Here is a 17,140-nt window from a genome sequence, read left to right on the forward strand (position 1 = left end):
CAGACACAGACACAGACACAGACACAAACACAGACACATACACACACACACACAAGCACAAACACAGACACACACACACACAGACACACATACACACACACACACACACACACACACACACACACACACACACAGACACCCGCACACACAAACACACACACTCACAAACACAGACCCACACACATACACACACACACACGCACCTCTGCTCACCCTGTCTCCCAGCTTCGGTGCGTTTACCTAATAAACTTGCAGAACCTCAATGCTCTGTGTGTCCATCTTCTCCGGGAACATGAATGTTAACAATTTGCAGTGTCTGTTTAAAGATTAGCATCATCAAGGAGTGGGGGGGGGTATTAGCTTGTCTTTGTTGGCATGGCGATTGTTGATGGCTCTTGCACCTGGACTAGGAAATACTTTTTTTTTTTTTAATTTATTATTTTGGAGCAAGCACAAGGCCAGAAAGAGCAGCTCATTTTTTGTTGCACCTATTTGATACCTGTAGTTTTCTTAACAGGGCGCTCACGCCAGGACTCAGAACAGCTGCGGCATTCCAACAGGAAAGGTTTTGGCTGCCTGGAGAGTGCTTTGGTGAGTCCGCTTTCCAAAATGTAATCGGCCCTAATGCTTGCCTCCGCAGTGCCCACAGTGTATCGGCCCTTTCTGTTCTTACAAATGTAGACAAAGTATGCCCATCGGCTAAACACACACACACACACACACACACACACACTCACACACACACACACACACACACACACCACACACACACACACACACACATACACACACACAAACACAGAACAACAGACAGACACAAAGATAAAGAGAGAGAGAGAGACAAAGAGAGAGGGAGATTAAGAGGCAGAGCGGATAAACAGAGAGAAAAGAGTTGGATGGATGGAGAATGAGACAGAGTGGAGAACGATGACTAAAGTAAACACAGAACAAGTTGATATTATTTCAGTCAGTGTTTTGGCCTGCTCAGAGGATCGGCCTGCTTTGGCTGACGGAACAATGAGAGCAGTGTGAAGCTGAATCTATTTCCCTCACACACTCAGCTCACAACCCAGGTGCTGCAGAGATAAGCTTAGCTCACTCCCCCACATACACACACACACATATGAACACACACACACACACACACACACACATATGCAGACACACACACACACACACACACACACACACACACACACACACATATGCATGCACACACACACACACACACACATATGCAGACACACACACACACACACACACACACACACACACACACACACACACACATACATGCACACAAATATATTGTCACACACACACACACACACACACACACACAAATGAACTCACACAAACATGTATAGGCAGTTGCACTCATAAATACACATAATACATTCAGGACATTTTCCTGCCCTTATGCTTGCACTCCCACCTCTCTTTCTCTCTATTGTACACACACACACACACACACACACACACACACACACACACACACACACACACACACACAGAGTTTTGGTTCACTTTTTTCAAATCAATTCAAAGGTACTTTATCGGCATGGCAATATAGGGCACTTGTATTGCCTAAGCAGTCATTCAATACAGCAAGAAGAACCGCAAACCGAAACATAAAAATAGACACATAGAATTAGGTACATTTCAGATGCAGAATAAATTAGAGTAGGTACGGTATGCTAATTGGATTGGTAATCAGTTAGTGATGGTAATTATTAAGTGATTTTTTTTAAGCAGTAGAATAGGTAGGATGTCAATAAAAGCCAGAAATTCCTGCCTGGTCAGTGAGATGCAGACGGGGTCAGTGACCGGGTGTGATTCCTACACTTGAGTTTTGATTTTTCCAGTGCCATGCCATGTGTGTGTGTGTGTGTGTGTGTGTGTGTGTGTGTGTGTGTGTGTGTGTGTGTGTGTGTGTGTGTGTGTGTTCACCTAGGCTCGAGCCTGCCAGTTCAGATGAGGGTTGAGATACCATAAAATCTTTCCATTGAATGCTGTCTCCATGACAACCTTGCTACAGCATCTCCTCATTGACCAATGAAGATGGCTAATACACACACACACACACACACACACAGCAGAGGCATTCAATCCACACAGTGGCCAACGAGTGCACTTGCATAAACTCATCCTTTGACACAAAAAGCATTCAAATCTGTTGTCCTCTCCTTTCCCTCAACTTCATGTCGAGACAACCAGGAATATCTTACTTTCTCTGGCTGCCATCCTTTTTCTTATAAACAATTACAGGCTTCCTACTCTTTAAAACCCACAACGTGCATGTAAAAGGATGACATGACAGGCATCAAACTGAGAAACTTTGGGTGAAATCTAAACAATGCCTTCTAGACTATTCTATTCTTCAGAATTAAAGGAACTCACTTTGTCTTTGTTGAATCTCCTCAGAGAATTGTAAACATTTTCTGTCTTTCTTGGTACATCTCAACTCAAGAGTTACCTTAAAGCAAAACTGCTGAGATGAGTGTGTGTGTGTGTTGATGAGCAGAGTTCTTATGTAAGAGTTGTGTCCTTGGTCATGGTAATGAAAAGAGTTAGTCAGAGCGCTGGAAGAATCATGATTTCAGGTCTTAAGTTCTTACACTAACCCTTAGCATAGTGTTAAGATACGAGACGCATTTGAATACAAACCTGTTCCTTTGTACAACTTCAGCGTGTTCCTGGCACATTAGATTAATTTCATGATGTGGACTTCACCATTCACGCCAGGGCTGAATAAACCTGTCCAATAATTGTATTTATGTGAAGGCACTCTGAAAACTGCAGTCCTTCCCTGGCCTTATTTCTTAGCTGACTACGATTGGAAGAGGCCTGTGTGCATTTTCCCCTTTTTCTGTATGTTTATAATATAAAGATACTGGTCTGGCCATTTCTAGACTGAGGCTGCAAGTGAAAACTTTAGATTCTGTGAAGCTGGGGACACATCATTTACATTTTAATGTTTATTAATGTACACTGTCCCTCTTGATCAAATAAACAAACTGAAACTGAAACTAAAACATGAAGCAGGGGACACATCAAGCAGGGGGAACATTAAGCAGGGGACACATTAAGGAGGGGACACATCAAGCAGGGGACACATGATGCAGGGGACACATTAAGGAGGGGACACATCAAGCAGGGGACACATGATGCAGGGGACACATGATGCAGGGACACATTAAGGAGGGGACACATGATGCAGGGGACACATCAAGCAGGGGACACATAAAGATACACTAAAATGCACACTTCAGAGTGGCCTCAATTTGGGATTACAAATCTTTGACCAAGGAAAATTAGTCCAATATCAGGCTGTATACTGTTATTGTGTTTGCTACAGTTATATGCCATTATGAGCTTGGCGCCACTTGCTATCGAGCCAAACAAACGGAAAACATGAAGTCTTTATGACCTAATGTCAACTTCAACACCTAACTTTTATTGATATGGTGTTTGCTATGATAACAAAGGAGCTTCGGGTATGTTAATAAAGAATTTGATATAACTCTGATATGCTCCTACAAAGTCATCTTTACACCTGCTTTGCACACACTAAGGACTAATTTTATTTCTCTATCCCGTTTATATATTAAACTGTTCAATATATTTTGGATATAAAATAGTAGCTGAAAAGCCCTGATGATTTTTGTTTTGTGTCCTCCCTCACACCACAGTCTGTGAGAAGGTGTTTTAGTGAAAATCCTTGGTCTGACTGCCCTCTTGTGGTCAATTTCAGAATGTACTTTGTTTCGTGTTATATAACCAAGGCTACTAAAGAGTTGGCCATGGCATTCAAAGAGGCCTAGGACTACATGGTGTTGTACTTTTATTTACCAGCCCTTAATGTATTGAGGCCTACACCATAAGTCAGTTATCCTATTGATACTGTCTTTGTTTAAAAAAAGGAGTCTATGAACAACTTTCTTCACAGTGCGAAATATGCCTATGACAAAGGGGTGGGTCTTTCTGCTAATTTGATACCCACAAAAGTGGGGAGGACATTGAAAGGAATGTATTAGGCTACTCGTGAAGGTCACCATATATGTGGTCCAAAAACACATGGTTTCCCTTCCACGGAGTTTCTACCTGTAGGCTGTTTCTCCTTCCATCTTTAAAAAAGTTCTAAAGTTATAATTCATGATTGAATTGTATAGGCCTAATTGAATTGTAATTCATGATTGAATTGTATCTTCAGGAGCGGTGCAACTGTAGCCTTGGCTACCCAATCCTATGCACTCAGTTCCTTTAACCTTCACAACCTTAAGAGAGCAATAGAGAGGCTATAACAAAATTATTTACCCACCGAGATATGCTTCACCCAGACAGCAGCCACTGATATGGATTGAGGTGCCAACACCACAGGCCTACAACAGCCACAGCAACACATAGTGTACAAAGAAAATAAGATAAGATATATGGGAGATGTATAAGAGATGTATAGATAAAGGGGATTGAGACACCGAAAAAAATCAGGAGTAGAAAGGTAAGACCCACATATTGTGAATGGGGTTGTGTATCATTTTATAGTTTTGAAAAGGTACCGGCGATTATTTGGAACAGATAGGACCCCATTAAGTGTGGCACCGGGAAGCCCAACTTTAGCGGTCTTTGCTTCCCGGAAGCGGCATTTCCATAGACAACAAGAAATGGCGACTCTGTCAGTGTGCCAGCCGCAGTTTGGAGGTTTCAGTTTCGAAAATTGTAAGAGGTAAGAGCCGCGTATGAATTAAAACCGGACCGACACGTGTGTATTCTAATGTTCTTTCATTTATTTGTCGTTACCGGCCGATTATTTCAATGAGTTCCCTGTATTCTTTGGCTTGTCTGTTGCTACTCCTTTGTGGCCTGTCTGTCTGAATGACTCAGGATAATTTCAAAAATGAGTTTACTGGACATGTTGTCGTGAATAGGTAAATAAATAGATTAGAAAATGTTTTGTTCTTCAAAATGTATATTAACTGGCACCATTCTCTACATCCATTTAATTTGGACAACGTTATACTGCACGCGGCGTGCGCCACACGGTGTTATAGCTAACAGCTTAGCTAAGTTAAAAAGTTAGCTGACGTTACCCTCCTGATATTTCATGTTAGCTAGCGTTTGAAAACTGGCTTTGCTATAAAACCCCACTGTTGTTGTATTGTGACGGTTATAAACATTTTACTCAACGAATAAAAGGTAAAAACGTTTATTTTCCTTTTTGTCTATTTTGTTTTAACGTAACGTTAAATCTTTAATTCTAGATCGAAATTTACTGTGAAATTGAAATGTTCTTCATTGTATGAAAGGTGAACAATTTCATATGTATTTTAAAATGTACAGATTGATTTCACCGTGTTGCAGTAGTTTTGTAGATTTTTTTGCCGCTAAATTAACTCTCAAATTCGCCTAGTCACGACTCATTTGTCGGTTATGTTACAGGAATGCCCTCCTACAAGGTGAGCTTACTAAACTAGGATGCAGCGTTCCTGCCGCTCGGAAAACTGGAACAACAATCGTTGGCGTTGTGTTCAAGGTGAGTTTGTTTGATGATGTTATGTGATCTTATCAAATATCCACTTGCAGATCATGTCAGATTGACTAGACTCTGCAATTGGAAGCTCATTTTATTTTTATCTGAAAGTGGTGGTGTTTGTTTCGGAAAGATGTGCCCTCAGGCAAGGTACTTGATAAAAACATTGTGATTTGATAAAACTCTCTTAAGGTCTTAAGTTTTGGAATAGTTGAAGAAACCCGAAATACAAATCTGAAGGGGCTTGTAAGCTGCCTTCTCCTTTTTGGAGTTTGCAGAACTCTCATGAAGGAGGCCATTTTGCTTGCTTTTTAAATGTAATTTTCAAAAATGTTTTGTCCTGTGGAACCATTAGAGGTGTCTGTATTGCACATAACTTTGATGTACTCCAATCTGTTTGTCCTTTTTTGTTTGTAGGATGGAGTTGTTTTGGGAGCTGACACGAGGGCCACAGAAGGCATGGTCGTGGCAGATAAAAACTGCTCCAAGATCCACTACATTTCCCCCAACATCTAGTACGTAGAGATATAGTGGGATAAAGAGATGGGCTTTTACCTTTGTTATAAACATGTACACTGCAATTTTTAAAAGAGATTAAATGTGTTGATGTATGTCTTTTAATGGTTTAAAACAGTACATATCCCTGCCTCAAACCTCTGATTGGTTGAGTATTTAAAGATTTCAGCAACAAAATGGCACTTCGTTTATTCTTGAGTTATTATTGAATGTTAAAAAATGCAGTGCATATGCAGCTGCATGCTTATAGGGAGCATCAGACTACAGAATATTTTGGTCACTATGTCAGGCTAGGCAATCATAGTGCCATCAATTCTTGCCTTGGTCGGGAGACTGGCAACACTACAAGTTTAATCCCGATCAATCATCATTCACGTTCTTGCATAATATCAAAGGTCGTCTGGGAGGAGGGTGGCTATGAAACGATTAACAATTAAAAATAAAACGATTATGGACCCATGAATACGGTGGGGAATGGAAGTTGACAGCTGACTAATATAACATTTAGCTGTGTCTTAATTAGTGTCTAGAGTTAATTTTGTATTGTAGATCCATTACAGATATTCCAATGTGCCTTGAGATGAGTTAAGTGTGCAGCTCTTTGACGTGTGCCTTCCCTGGCGTGTGTGTGTGTGTGTGTGTGTGTGTGTGTGTGTAGCTGCTGTGGAGCAGGCACAGCCGCAGACACAGAGATGACCACCCAGATCATCTCCTCCAACCTGGAGCTGCACGCCCTCTCCACAGGCCGCCTGCCCCGCGTCGCCACCGCCAACCGCATGCTCAAGCAGATGCTGTTCAGGTAGGCTTTAACCTGTATGCTCTGGTCACACACACACACACACACAGGTAGGCAGCAACCTGTATGCTCTGGTCACACACACACACACACACACACACACACACACACACAGGTAGGCCTCTGCCTGTATGCTCTGGTTACACACACACACACACACAAAAAAACACTCTCTTCAGGTAGGCCTCTGCCTGTATGCTCTGGTCACTCACTGAAACACACACACACACACACACACACACACACACACACACACACACACACACACACACACACACACACTCTTTAGGTAGGTTAGTTCCATTCACACAATATTTGTTGAAGAGTGTTGTCTAATCATGCATTCTTTTCATTTGGTAAATCCCTTCCTACATCATTCACCAGACTTCCTAGCCTTTGTGCTAATGGGATTGGTTTCTTTGACACACATGTTGTTACAGATTACCTGTGAAACTGCTGTTTGCATTGGAGAAAATTGGCAACATCAAAATATCACTCTATATTTCCTTCAAAGATAGGACCGAGAGATGTGTCTGATACTTCAGTGAAATCCACCAAGAGGCCATTGTTGAAGTGTTTGTGCTGTTCCTCCCTCCTCAGGTATCAAGGCTACATCGGGGCTGCTCTGGTCCTGGGCGGAGTGGACTGCAATGGCCCCCATCTGTACTCCATCTACCCTCATGGCTCAACTGACAAGCTGCCCTATGTCACCATGGGTAGGTGTTCGCACACACACCATCACTGTCTCTTTGGGGCTTTACTTTGAGGTATTTTCCTGTAGACAGGTGTCCATTAAAGGTGGAAGTCAGGAGTCAAAGCCGAGTCAGTGGAGTTTCTCTTACATTTGGGCCGCTAACTAGAGGTTGTAAAAAGTAGGAATGGTAGCAGGAGACAGACCATGTAGTTACAAGGATATGGACCTGGCTACAATGAGTGACAAAAAGTAGCTGACTACTTGTAGCAAGTTTGCAATTGTGAACATCTTACTAGACTACTAATGTGAACAACTAGCTAGCTTCCTACCTAGCTAATGAACATAAACACCTACGTTTCTCCTGAATTGCAGCCGAATGTTGATTGACATTTTAATTCTGACAGACAGCCACTCTGGGTTGTGTCTAGGAACGTTCTGGACTTAAGTGCATGTCTGAAAACAGCTTTGTAAAAGAGAGTGAGAGACTCGTTCCCACTCTACTTGGCAGCGTTTGCACCTCACCTCATTTTCGTTCCACACAGAACTTTTTGATTGCTGTAGTTGTGGTAGTAACGAAATACAGTCACTGATAGTGGCATTTATTCTATTTCTGTTGGTGGTTGGCAAACAGCTTCTAGGTGCACTACCGCCACCTCCTGGCAGTAGTAGCACATTACAAACTACCAGGCACACAAAAGAGGAGGGGAAATGCATTCTGGTTTATAGGCCACATTCCAAGTACAGTTTTCCAAGTACAGTACTACTTACACCTGTTTCAGAAATGTGGCTAATGTTTTCAAAACCCACAAAATGAACACCCCATATCTCCTGCTCAATTAAACACTGCATTAGAAATGGCACAATGTTCCCCTTCCAGAATAAACTACGGCATGCCGCATTTCATGTGATTCTTTCACCAGAGTCTTAGTTTGAACTAGCCTTGAGATTTAGCCCTAATAAGATCTTTAGTGAGTTTGGGGCTAGATGTCCCAGTGACCAGGGAACACAGTGGCACATGTGTTGGGTTGTGTAGGGTACATGACTGTCAGCATACATTTACTTCGTGTCATCGCAAACGTGGTGCAGCATTTGAACATTACTGAGCACTTAGTTTAGGAAAGACAAAAAGAGGGCATCAAAGCATTATTTTAAACATTAAACATACCCACATCTCAGATGAGAACTAGAAATTTCTACCTTGCCTTGTATGACTGGTATGATTAGTTACGTTATGATTTTTTGTTCACTAAAGGTGTTAAAATCAAATGGATCTAAATTCACAATTAATTGTGTGTTTTTTTTATTTATTATTTATTATTATTTGCCTAATAATCCGATGTGGTTACTTACCCCATAAGTGAGTGTTTGTCAAAAGTGTGCACTTTCAAGTAAATGCATAATAATTTTGCACTGAAATATTATGTGACAATAAATAATAATATTGACTTGGGTCCATCATTAGGCTCAACATTTCTGCAATTATGATTTGCTGTCAGAGAAATTGAAAAGTTAACCACATTCCCCACAATCCCCTGCTTTTGCGAACATCAATGAGTTTACAAGTACATTATAGAGCACGTCGCGCTACGTTGTTTTGGTTAGGGTTGTGGTGCTTTCAACTAGCCCATCTTGTGCCATTATTGAGATCATATAACATGTCTTTTTATTTATTAATTATTTTATACAAATCTGTCCATCTCCACTAGATGTCACTGTTGTATGGAATATAAAGGGTGTAATCCCAGTTAAAGATATAATTTTGTGTAAAATACAGCAGAAATCTGTTGCTTGCAGCCATCAGGCAGTTTGCTGACAGCCAGCACAAGGACGGTCCCCCTGATTCCTGTTCCTCTCTCTGAACTCGTGTCCCACAATCCTTTGTGGCATGCTTGCCAATTAACCTTTTGAAAGCACACACCTGGCGCTAGATCAGCAGCTTCCTGATGAGCCAGCAAATCCGGCTTCTCAGCACATCCGCACACACCTGTCAGAAATCCTGTCAAAAGGGTCTGCTTGATGCATATGGTCCAGTTACAAGGCGTTTATCCCCGTTGTTTGTCGGGAGGTAAATCATGCAGGATCAAAACATGCTGATTCAACAGTGTGTCGTTTCCTTCCCTTTAACATGTCCCAGCTGGGCTAGTCTTTGTTTCGACTGACGCCATGTTAGATAAAGAAAGTTATTGTTTTGTACGTGAAAGGGTTCCTTCAATATGTCGCTTTTATTGGACATCAATGGTGCGAATATGCACCAAAGGCAATTTGGGGAGAATAGCATAAGGCAGTCAATAGACCTAGGAAGAAAAAAAAAACGATCTATATTTCAGCTGTAGTCACCGGCACATTGTCATCGCGAGTCATCTGACTGAGGCCGTTGTCTTTGAATTCTATCGATTTTTTTAAATTCGATACATTACAAAAATTGCTCATGTTTTTGTACCTCCCTGAACAAATTACCCGTTGTTGAGCCGTCAATAGCTAGATTGGCCTCCATTTGGGTTCAGCCTCCATGGCGACTGTCCCTTTCTCTGCCTCAGCTGCTGTGGCGGTTTGTGGGGTGGCGGGGGTGGGTGAGTGGCAAGTGGGGTGCTAGTTTTTAGGCTGACTCCACGTGTGTGTGTGTGTGTGTGTGTGTGTGTGTGTGTTCGTTCTGTATGCTGTTTCTAGTCCCCGACCCAGCAGTGGTTGGGATGGCTTTGGGTTCTCCTCCAGTCTACCTCAGCACTGCATGAATAATAGAAGACTAAGCTGCTGCTTCTGCTGCTCTTCCTTTTTTTGTAATCTAGTTGCTGATGAAGAAAGGAATTGGGATGAGGGCATACACACACACACACACACACACACACACACTTCCTGTCTCTCAGAGGAGATCTTGTGTGCTTACTCAGGTGTGAAATCGTCACATAAAGGACAAATGAGTTTTTTTTTTTTTTTTTAAGTTGTTGTTTCCTCAGTTGTACCTTTCCAGCAAGCGATGCAGAAATGCCTGCTTGTGCAGAATGTCCAGGAAAACAAAAGTGATGCTCAGGCGATAACGGCCTCCCCCCCCCCCCCCCAGCATCCTCCCCTCCTAATGTACTCCTCCTCCCCCTCCCCCCTCTTCTCCTCTACCTCCACATTGCCCATCTTCTGTCCGTTCCTCTTTCAACTTCAGCGCCCTAAAATCAGCTGTTCCCTCAGTCCTGTCCCCCACCTCTCCCCCATGATGATGGCTCTTCAGTCCTGTCTCTCTGCCATGATGGTGCTTCAGTCCTGTCCCCCACCTCTCCGCCATGATGATGGTGCTTCAGTCCCTAGTCCTGTCTCTCTGGTGCTTCAGTCCCTAGTCCTGTCTCTCTGGTGCTTCAGTCCCTAGTCCTGTCTCTCTGGTGCTTCAGTCCCTAGTCCTGTCTCTCTGGTGCTTCAGTCCCTAGTCCTGTCTCTCTGGTGCTTCAGTCCCTAGTCCTGTCTCTCTGGTGCTTCAGTTCCTAGTCCTGTCTCTCTGGTGCTTCAGTCCCTAGTCCTGTCTCTCTGGTGCTTCAGTCCCTAGTCCTGTCTCTCTGGTGCTTCAGTCCCTAGTCCTGTCTCTCTGGTGCTTCAGTCCCTAGTCCTGTCTCTCTGGTGCTTCAGTCCCTAGTCCTGTCTCTCTGCTATGATGGTGCTTCAGTCCTGCCCCCCCACCTCACTGCCAAGATGGTGCTTCAGTCCTGTCCCCCACCTCTCCGCCATGATGATGGTGCTTCAGTCCCTAGTCCTGTCTCTCTGCCAAGATGGCGCTTCATTCTTTAATGCCTTCCATGTGCTTTCCCTTTGGCCGCTTTTGAAGGTGCAACAGTCTTCTGAAGACTGAATTGTTACTCCACCATGATGAGAACTTCCAATTCCGCGTACATATTTTTACTAGTGTTCTGTGTGTGTCCCTTCCTTTTTTTCTTTTCTTGTGTGTGTGTGTGTGTACCCACATCGTCTCTCTTTATTCCCAATACATTTTAAAGTCAGCTTTTGAGATTCAGTCAACTGTGGTGGTGGTGGTGGTGGTGGTGGTGGTGGTGGTGATGTTGCTGTTGTGTCGTCAGTGTAACCAGAGAGGCTGCTCCACAGTTGTGTGTGTGTGTGTGTGTTATATTAGTCAGTATCATCATGTTACAGTGATCTGTTAACAGTGATGGTGTGTATTGCAGCTTGAAGCCGTTGGGGATATGAAAGGTTTTGGAGGGACTCCAATGTAACCGTCTGTTCTAAAGCTTAGTCTTCACCCATGACTCATGTTCAGGTCAGTTTCTCCTAGGCCATTTGTTTTAGTTTTTTTTTCCCCCACTCCTTGTTGGTTACAAGAGTCCCCAGATGTTCTTGGGTGTCAGTAACTCTCTGCTCCCTCTTGTTTTTCAAACATATCCTAATGTGTCCATATTTAATGGGCCTGCGCTTGCCTTCAGAAGTGCGGGCGAGATGGCAGCCCTGAATATTTATGGCGACATTCTCAAAGCAGACTTTCGGAGCTGCGCGCCCCACTTTGACACATTTAAATGACTTTTGGAGAGTGAGAGAATTCGCAGCATGCTCTGCGCAGGGCTCCGGCACTGCTTACTAACAGATGCTTTTGCTGAGCCATATGCCCTGATTGACTAGACACACTTATTTATCGCCATCAGCAGTTCATGATGTAAGTCAACAGGGGGCGATGTTGTCCTCCTTTAGCAGCCCGGTTTGCCATCATTGGGCTGGGGATGTGTGGCTGAGCCCCACAAATCATCACAAAACGATCCTTTCCCCTTCCCCTCGCCCCATCAGCCCACTGTCCCACTGGACCAGGCCATAACAGGACCACCGCAACTCCTCCAAGCAACACACACACACACACACACACACACACACACACACACACCATAATGTAATGGATGGAGTGAGTTTAAAGAGGAAAAAAAACAGGGGTTGGAGAGACAAAGACCCGACATGGCGAGTGAAAGTGCAGCTCTTAATTGGGCTGATAAATTGAGGTTAATATCTCCTCCTCCAGTCTCTCTTGGCATGTTGTTCTCTCTCTCTCTCACTCCCTCCCTCTCTCTCCCTCTCTCTCCCTCTCTCTCTCGCTCTCGCTCTCTCTCAGGGTCCCTCTCCGGCCTCCTGCTCTTTTGTTTCACATCAGCAGCATTTCATGTGACTAGATCTCTCTCTGTGTGTCTCTCTCTCTGTCTCTCTCTCTCTCTCTCTGTGTCTCTTTCTTTCTTTCTTTCTTTCTTTCTCTCTCTTTCTTTCTTTCTTTCTTTGTCTCTCTCTCTCTGTCTTTCTTTCTCTCTCTCTCTCTCTTTCTTTCTTTCTTTCTTTCTCTCTCTCTCTCTCTCTCTCTCTCTCTCTCTCTCTCTCTCTCTCTCTCTCTGTGTCTTTCTTTCTTTCTTTCTCTCTCTCTCCCTCTCTCTCTCTCTCTCTCTCTCTCTCTCTCTCTCTCTCTCTCTCTCGCTGAGGCTCATGTTTAGGCTCTTGATGTAGTTGATGGGAATGGATTGGCCTCCTGTGTTCTGAAGGCCTGAAACGGAGAAATGAAAGTGTATTAGAGATGCCCTTGTAAACCTGCTTTACAGATCATTGTTCCTGTACAGACCACCCGAACCCAAGTACCCATTGAGACTGTCTGTGGTGATTGGGATGAGAGAAATGTTTACTTATATTTAAGCAACCTTGGTGGAAAGCCTAAATGCCTGTGGCTAAATGAGGAAAGGTTTCTGGGGGGTTGAGTATCTTTGCCCTCCTGCCTTACCTGGCTTACACTCTGCCTCACCGTCTTCTGTTCTCTTCCACAGGCTCTGGGTCTCTGGCTGCCATGGCTGTCTTTGAGGACCGCTACGTCCCCAACATGGAGGTGGGTACTGTCTGCTATCCTATGTCACACCTGAGGTCACACATCCAGTTAGAGGGCCGGACAGTGGGGCAGGCGCTCCCTAAATTGACGTATGCAAATAAAACTTCACCCTTGCTTATTCAAATCAATGGAACTTTTTGCAACATTCTGAGGAGCTGGCGGGCCAGATTAAGTGGCTTGTCGGGCCTGGTCAGGCCCGTGGGCCTTGAGTTTGACACATGTGAGTTAGAGTATACTAAACTAAACATATGCTACTTTTCTCTTGACTTAGCATGAGCGCTTGTGTCTGTGTCTGCATTTAGAACAGATTTGATGACATTGAAACCACACTCCTCATTGAAGCATTCATATTTCTATTCACACCTGTGGTCAGACACTAGTTAGGTGTCTTGGCTTGATTGCAATCTCTCCTTCAGCAAGACCAGGCCCTTTTTAAGTCACATAGTTTGTACTGTAGAATTTGTGGCATATTGGTTTCTGGACTGGTCTTTTTTGGCAATGATGTCTGCCCAGGGAGCTACCTGGGATTTTTTAATCTGGCTCCTGAAGTGACCAGTTGTAAAGCAGCCATACAAATCTGGTGCACGCACGCACACACGCACGCACACACGCACGCACACACACACGCCCGCTTGTGTGTGTCGGCTCAGAGCAGCTGTTGAATCAAACACAGACTGGTGCAAGCTGAGTTTTCACTCTCATGCAAGAGTTCATCCAAACCCTTTCAGTATCATTTTTATTGACCCTCGCTAGCGACCCAAACAAATCCTCATCAATGGTTTCCAGACCACGGTGAGCCCAGGAGACCTGTTTGCTGTGTAAGCCACGTGGCCTGCAGATGCCGGTCTTTTTGCCATATTTCCATTTTAAACTCCCACATTAGGTACCCTTAAACAAAGGACCATTGATTGCATGTCTCATGCCCTCTCTCTCTCTCACTCACACACACACACACACACACACGCACACAGAAACAGACATTTCAGTCCCCATCACATTCTCACACACACACACACACACACACACACACACACACGCACGCACACAGAAACAGACATTTCAGTCCCCATCACATTCTCACACACACACACACACACACACACACACACACACGCTCTTTCTGTCTCGCACACACTCTCGCACACACACTCACACACACACACACACACACACACACATAGAGACCCATCTGCATATGGGTACCCTCCAGGTCTTAACCATATCCACTCCCCTGCATCTTCCTCATGGACACAGAGAAAGGGCATATTCATGGAGAAAGAGTGAGCAGATCTCTCTCTGTCTCTCTTACCCCTCTTTCTCTCCCCCTTCTCTTCTTCTCCCTCTTTCTTTCCCCCCTTCTTTCCGTGGTTTTATTGCCATCAAAGGATTTGAGGGAAATGGAAGCAAAAAATATGCCAAGGTCGTTTTTGTGAAGCACCCATATGCAGATGGGTCTCCCTCTCTGTGTGTGTGTGTGTGTGTGTGTGTGAGACAGAGAGTGTGTGTGTGTGTGTGTGTGCATGGGGGTTTTAAAGCGCTGGCTGCTGTATGATTTATTGAAGCTGCGCCATAGTGTGTGAGAACATGAATAATGGATCTGCGGAGTGGGGGCATTCACCCCCCCCCTCCCTCGCGCTAATTGTCAGGGAAACTCGTAGTAGTGTATATGTGTGTCTCTGGATGTGTATGACACACACACACACACACACACACACAACCACGAGAGCGCAAAGATCATAGGGGCGGGATTCAAAGGGCTATCTGTCCTGCAGCCAGTGCCATAGACTTGCAGATGAGGAACCTAATTAACAGTAGGCTAATGAAGACGGGACAGGGAGGAAAAGGGGAGGAAAAGAACGTGCTGAAGAAGGGAAAGGAGGAGCAGCGGAGGTAGAGAAACAGAGGATGGGGGGGGGGGGGCGGGGGGGGGGCAGAGGTTCCCCTGTCTCAGCGAGATCAGGCCTGCCATTGAAGTGGATTTGCCAAGCTCATCAATCCACACTTTTCAGAAGGAAGGAACGACGCAGGAATAATTAGCATTCATTTGAAGAGGACCGGTGTGTGTGTGTGTGTGTGTGTGTGTGTGTGTTGCTGCTGTTTGCTCTGTCGCTGTTGGCACGCAAGCAGGGTCCCATGAGACGCCTGTCACAACAGCCGTAAAAAGCTGACTGCTAATAATCGGGGACTTGAAGATTTAATGTCGCAGGAAGATTTGCATGCTATACACACACACACACACAAGCAGTAGTCAAGGGAAAGATGTGGGCATCACACTGCTGTGTTTAGCTCCTCACAAGGGATGCTTCTTAAGGTCTAGTCCACATTACAGTGGAGTTTATGGTGCATTTACTCCAGCCAGGCCTTAGGCCTTCACCCTTACAAATCTGTTGCAGTCCTCTGGTGTCCAACCCATTCCCTGGTTTTGAATATTGGTCCACTGCAGAGGGCATTCCTTGGAACTAGGTGGCTAGGGCAGTTTTGTTCCACGTCGTCTGAAGATGCTTCTTTGTGTTTTTGGAGTCATTCACCGCTAATCCACACATAACAACTTGCAGTTGAGTTAAGCATTTATCAGGCATGAGAATCACTCACCTTTTATTTCTCCTTGTCTTGCTGAGGTCCACTTCACTTTGGTGTTACCGAATGCGGACAAACACCAGAGCAGAGTTGTTAAACGTTGAAGTATATAATGGCTGTGCTCACAATCTTTGAGGCTGTGGTGTTAGTTTTGCTTTCAGATGGTGTAGTTGTAATTTGACTAGAAGACATTTCCCTAATGAATGCTTCGTCATTAAGTGATGACTTTTCCTGTTCAATACACATTAACGATGTGACGCTCCGGTAAGATGCCGGTGAGCTTTGATGAACGGCGTTAACAGTGGGAATTGGGAGAAAAGCACATTCAATGTGATTCAATTGTAGTGCAAAAGATGATCACAGCTGTGCTGATATTCAGTATAACGGCACAACCTCAGGGATGATATTGCTTTTATTCAATAGCGCTCCAACCAAGGATGTAATGATTTAAGAGGTAGTTTGAGACGCACTCTCCCACACAAGCGTCCCCTATTACCAAACCTGCTTAGCTCTATGAAGCTGACTGATGTGAGCAGTACACTGTAGTGCGCTATTAGTCTGACTATCAGCACTAATGGAATTTGTCTTGGTCAGTCAAATGACAACTGAATGGAAAAATTAGCGCAAGACAGAGCTGTATCTGCACCATTGTGTTTGGCTGTTTGTATTTAAGGAAATGGCATCACTTGTTCATAAAGTAAACATATCACACTGCTCTGGAAGAAGAAAACGGGAGGTTGGGCTTAAACACATCTTGTGTATAAACGAGGACACGGACACACACACACACACACACAGGCCTCCCCAGAAAAGGCAGCTGTGATCTGTTGCACCCCCCTCTCTCTCTCTCTCTCTCTGAGAGCGGTGCTGTCGCTGGGGTCTGTGGGTGTCGGCTGGGTTAGAGGTTGGGTGGATGGGGACGGCAGGGACGGGGCTTCTTATTCTATCAGTCTGGCGGCGAGCTCCCAGAAGCCCCCTCGCACCGCCGCTGCATCCCGCTGGAGAGCCGGGCCGGGGAAGATGGATGAGGACAAGCTGCCCTGCCACTCCAACCCTCTGATTTATGAGCCTCAGCTCTGCTGCTGGGAGAGACGGAGAGAAGAGAGTGTGTGTGTGTGTGTGTGTGTGTGTGTGTGTGTGTGTGTGTAAGGGGGGGGCGAGAGATAGAGATGTGGTGTGTGTGAATGTAAA

General features: G+C 44.6%; 1 protein-coding gene across 1 annotated transcript in view; it reads left to right on the forward strand.

The window, feature by feature from the left end:
• Positions 1 to 4,648: 4,648 nt before the first annotated feature.
• psmb7 (proteasome 20S subunit beta 7) overlaps positions 4,649 to 17,140 on the forward strand; it is a 20,873-nt gene continuing 8,381 nt past the window's right edge. Inside the window, exons 1-6 of the mRNA XM_080842520.1 lie at positions 4,649 to 4,726; positions 5,440 to 5,533; positions 5,948 to 6,045; positions 6,705 to 6,845; positions 7,443 to 7,558; positions 13,314 to 13,372. Of these exons, the coding sequence (XP_080698646.1) occupies positions 4,665 to 4,726; positions 5,440 to 5,533; positions 5,948 to 6,045; positions 6,705 to 6,845; positions 7,443 to 7,558; positions 13,314 to 13,372 (570 nt within the window). The 5' untranslated portion in view covers positions 4,649 to 4,664. The remainder of the gene's footprint in view (positions 4,727 to 5,439; positions 5,534 to 5,947; positions 6,046 to 6,704; positions 6,846 to 7,442; positions 7,559 to 13,313; positions 13,373 to 17,140) is intronic.

The sequence above is a fragment of the Sprattus sprattus genome, assembly GCF_963457725.1.
Source record: "Sprattus sprattus genome assembly, chromosome: 7".
Taxonomy (NCBI): domain Eukaryota; kingdom Metazoa; phylum Chordata; class Actinopteri; order Clupeiformes; family Clupeidae; genus Sprattus; species Sprattus sprattus.